General features: G+C 45.9%; 1 protein-coding gene across 3 annotated transcripts in view; it reads right to left on the minus strand.

Moving 5' to 3' along the window:
• The window catches only part of PIP5K1C (phosphatidylinositol-4-phosphate 5-kinase type 1 gamma), a 78,011-nt gene that overhangs the window by 12,381 nt on the left and 60,905 nt on the right, over positions 1–4,725 (minus strand). For 2 of the 3 annotated variants that reach the window (XM_019550608.1, XM_019550609.1), the window contains exons 11-14: positions 4,531–4,615; positions 3,248–3,409; positions 2,120–2,258; positions 1,806–1,838 (exon numbers count right to left, since the gene is read on the minus strand). In XM_019550608.1, the coding sequence (XP_019406153.1) occupies positions 1,806–1,838; positions 2,120–2,258; positions 3,248–3,409; positions 4,531–4,615 (419 nt within the window). The other variant, XM_019550610.1, reaches the window with a different exon arrangement.

Here is a 4,725-nt window from a genome sequence, read left to right on the forward strand (position 1 = left end):
ATTTGCTAGAGAGATGATACCATGACTGTCCCTGGTGCTTCCCTTGACAGTACTTGCGTCAAGCTCAGATACGATACAGCATGAGCACACTTGTTAGGAAGTGGAGGCTGCAGAGCCAGCAGGTGGAGCTCTCACACAGTTCTACTGGATCAACTCAGCAGCTGGGCTTTGCTGTTTCTTGCAGTGGTGGGTTAAAAAACCCCCAAAACCAGGGAATTCTCCATAAGATTATAGTAATTCAGAGGTATGACACTACAGAATCAAAGAAAAATCAGTGTTGGAAGGGACATTAGGAGGTCATCTAATCCAACCCCCTGCTCAAAGCAAGAGTATGGGGATCTGAACAAACTAAGTAAGTTCCCTTTCATGTGCTAAGATATGTAATTTCACTGAGATTCATGCATTAATAACTTGGTATTTGCACCCTCTTTTCACCAGATGCATAAACATGCTCTGTACAAGAACTCTGTACTTTGACTCCCTTGTGATAATGCACACAGGCATCAGCACTACAGGGGCAAACAAATCCCAAAATTAAGGCCCACAGTTTCAAACACTGTCTGATCCAGCTACAGGTGTCTGAATTCGGAGGGAGGGGGGGAAGGTAGCAGGGGCATTTTGCACCTGGAAAGTAACTCCCCTCCCCAAGAGGAGTTGGAGTGCTTAAATACATCTATCCATGCCAACTGCTATTGTGGGTCCACAACACTCTTCTGTAAGAGGCCCCTGGCATCTAGCAATACCAGCACCCAAAATGAGCCTGGACAGTTATATGGACAACATTCAAGAGCTTTTGTCATTCCTAATAAATTGGAGAAATGATTGTTAAAATGTTATGTCAGGCCCTTGCCCAACTTGATTATTAGAGACCAGGGTAAGACCCTGAGCAGTTTATGCTATATTACCTACCGTAGGGTTCTCAGCTTCCTACAAAGCCAGCCCACCTGAGACAGGATAAGGAAGCAAATGGATCTTTGACCTGGCCCCCTTCCCCTTCTGATATTTCCTGCGTAGTGCTGCGCACTCAAACACTGAAACACCCCACAGCAGAAGTCGCATTTGAAGATTGACCTTTGACTTAGCCAAGTAAACTGGGGACAGAGCCAGTACCAGAACAGATTCTTGACTCCAGTTCAGTGTGATCAATGTTACTGCCACAAGTAATTCTGTACAGCTGCATGATGTTAACATCAGATCCAAGTAAAGATAAATACATAATACAAGGTTTTTTGCTCCATGTTGCCATGAGCTTTAGGCCTTTTATATTTTTTCCAGTGACATTTAGCATAACTTCTGCAGGTGCCAAGAGCAAGTATTACCCACAGTGAACTTGAGCAGAAGCTTTTAAGAAAAGAATTACTTGATATATCTGCATAGCATCAAGGCAACAGACTGCACATAAGAGGGATGTGTCAGCTTGTAAGACAGTGTGACTGAGTAGCTAGGCACTGGATGAGGGCTCTGGACATCTGGGTTCTATCCCTGGCTCTGCCACTGGTTGACCTGAGACAAGTCATTTCACTTAGTACATTAGTTTTCTCATCTGTAAACTGAAGGCATTTTAAGATGTTTTAGTTAAAGATGCTATACATAATGATTCTTAATTTAGGTCACAGGGAGAAATTCACCCCTAAGCAGAGAAGAAGGGAAAGGGGGCAGTTCCATTTGAGCCTACAATCGGGGTGTGGGGGGGAAAAAAATCACTTCTTAATTAGAGCTTGGCCATGTTTACTTGCCATGGACAATTGGGTGGGATATCTGCACACCAGTTCCCAGAGTGCATGGGGAGATTCGGCACATCTTACCTGCCATCCTGCCCTGAGGAGTGGGTGCGCCTCCTGTGGAGACAGATCACAACACAGGTTTACCTGACTGGGTGGTAAGAAGAATCTGTCCTCCTCCCTGCCCCAAGGGGGATGCTCTATTTAACAGCTGACACTTCTGCCAGCAATAATTAATCCCATCAAAGCCATGTCTGCTTGCTCCCAGAAGAGGTTCAATTAAAATCAGCATTAGCATTCTATGGCACAGCATACAGAAGTCTGCCAAGGTTCTCAGTGCAAAAGCTAACTAAAGCCAGTCAGCCCTAGGATAACCAGGTTAAGAATGCTGGCCTTACCTGTACCTGGGCTGGTCAGAGGTCTCAGAGGGAGACCGCTCAGGAACAGAGAGAGAAGTTGAAGAGAGCGTTGTTGCTATGGAGGCTGTGGTAGCTTCTTCAAATGAAGGAGGAGTGCAGGGAAGCAGGTCTGGCCTGCCTGCTAGGCCCCCAAGCAAGGGGAAGAAGGAGAGAAAGTCTGAATGAGTTAAAAGCAAACACCACTTGGATATTTCCAACCAGTTCCATGTCACTCTGTTGTACCACCACTGGGATCTACACTCTCACTGGCATTAAGCAAATCTTACACAATATGCACAGGAAGAGTCTGATGGAATTCACAAAGCACACTAGCAATGCTATCCTGAACAGCTCTGACAATGAACATCTCTTCCAACACACAAAACCATGAAATGCTTTGTGCAGGAGTTTAAACTTCATTGGAACCCAAACTGGATTAAAACTCAGACTGTCAGAGATAAAAATCCAAGTGTCCTAAGAGATGAACTCTGTCAAGGTTTCACACGACTACACTATAAAGACATAATACTTATGAACCTGAGCTGCCACTGCCTTTGACCGTGCTGATCTCATGCAAGTAAGTGATGACAAACAATCAGCGCCATCTTTCTCCTGGCAAAGGTAAGGTCTGGTTCATTATAGCTGTACCTGAGTACCAACGGATTTATCTTCCATATACCCAAGTCTCTTCCTGCAAACAATGCGTAGTTCAAGAAGCCAACTGAACTGTTAATGCCGTCACTACTGATGCCTAATAGCAATAATCAACTTGCAGCAGGGACACGAGTGACCATTTTTGCTGTAGATCCCATTTAGTGCTGGCTCCTTCTACAAGCAGAGCAGGGACTCCACCCTCCTCAAAGCCAAAGTCCTTCAGGTTGATCATCCAATATACTAGTTGCTAATACTGACAAGGCAATATCTGTCTTACCTTCCCCCCTGTCTTGGTTAAGTTTAGCACCTGCAAAGCACAGCAAGAAATGGAAAGGTGTTGTCAAGGGAAACTTGCATATGGTGCACACTAGGGGGACTGAACAAGTTGAGGGGAGGATGCTAAGAAACAGCTACGCAGAGCTAGGGGAGAGAGGGGAACCACACAGCTGCCCACCACCAACCCAAAATCACTACCTTCATCATCTAGAGTAGGATAACTTCTGGCAGCACGTAGATCATACTGGGCGTCATCCTTTTCCGAGGGGAGCTGGCTAGCTGAAAATGCAGCCGTTGGACCAGGCGTCCTGACAGCTAACAAGGCACTACGTCCTTTCTTAGACGGGGATGATTTTAGAGCTAGAGTGGGAAGAATTAACAAAATGAAACTGCTGTGTCCACCAACGAACCCAACACAACAGGAACCCTCTTTCTGATAAAGGGAAGATCCCTCAACTCTCAGATAAACTCCCCACACAGAGACAGAAGGACTCCTTCCCACGAAGGCGTAGCTTTGGGATGTTGAACCTGACTGTCTATAGAGCTTCCAGCTCTGAATCAGGACACTGTGTCCAGCTGAAAAGTTAAGGTAGCTCCCCAGGCTCTGTCATTTCCTAGCCTAGGCCTGAACTGTAATGGAGAGAGCCCAGCTCCTTGACAGAGTTAAGTCACGTAGGGAAGGGTGACAAGAGAAGCACAAGGTCCTCTTAGCAAGTCTTCATCAGCTACACCTTCACACTGGATCTCTGGATGGTAGCATTTTAAGACATTTTCATATGCCTGCTCTAAAGAATCCTCTGTGCTGACAAAAAAGAGAACGAAAAGAGCTGTGTAACCTCAGTAATACCACACAGCTGTGAGACCTTAGAGCAGTGTTGTCCAACTGGTAGCCTATGGACTGCATATGGCTCATGAGGGGTTAAACTGCAGCCCCCCAGGGCCTGTTGGCACAGATGCTGGAGCCCCCCCGTGTTGGCATAGCTCTAGAACCCAAGGGGTGACACTGCTGCTGCTTGCCTCTCCTCCACTCCTTTGCCCACTGCTTAATTCAAGATCTTTGGCTGTCATTGGCAACTCAAATTGGCAGCAGGAAAAAGAGCAGGCAATGGCAGCATTCACCCCCTAGCTTCTGGAGCTGTGCAGACAGGCTTCTGCCCCACTGCCAGAGGTGGGTCATTTAGCTTGCAAGAAGCACTGTGATCTGGATCCAGTTCAGAGACAAATAAATTGGACAACTCTGGCACAGTATAGGTCCTTCTAGTAAAACTCATCTAATCTCACCATATAACTGTTTTCTAAAATGGAAGGGGTGACTGGGGAAGTCAACAGTCCTCTGCCTTTTGTGAACAGAGCAACAAGGGTACTTCTACATGACAGTTTGCAATGGAAGCGGCAAGACTGGGAAACACTGGTGTCCCTCCCCGACATCTTGAGAGAGATTGTAGCTGGAGCCCCAAGGCAGTGAACCTATGGGCACTTACAGGAATTCTTTCGAAACACTGTGTTGGTCATGAATTTGAAAAATCTCTCTGCGTAAAAGCTGGGTCTGTGTACTGACACGGTGTCCTAGAAAAAAGGAGAAGTGTTCATAGTTATGCTTAAAAATATGCAAAAGTAAGGAATTATTGGTATGGCCAATAAGGATTTTGTTTTTTTATTTCATCATTTAGCACTGA

Source organism: Crocodylus porosus, unplaced genomic scaffold (genome assembly GCF_001723895.1).
Source record: "Crocodylus porosus isolate Cpor-Errol unplaced genomic scaffold, CroPor_comp1, whole genome shotgun sequence".
Classification (NCBI taxonomy): Eukaryota; Metazoa; Chordata; order Crocodylia; family Crocodylidae; genus Crocodylus; species Crocodylus porosus.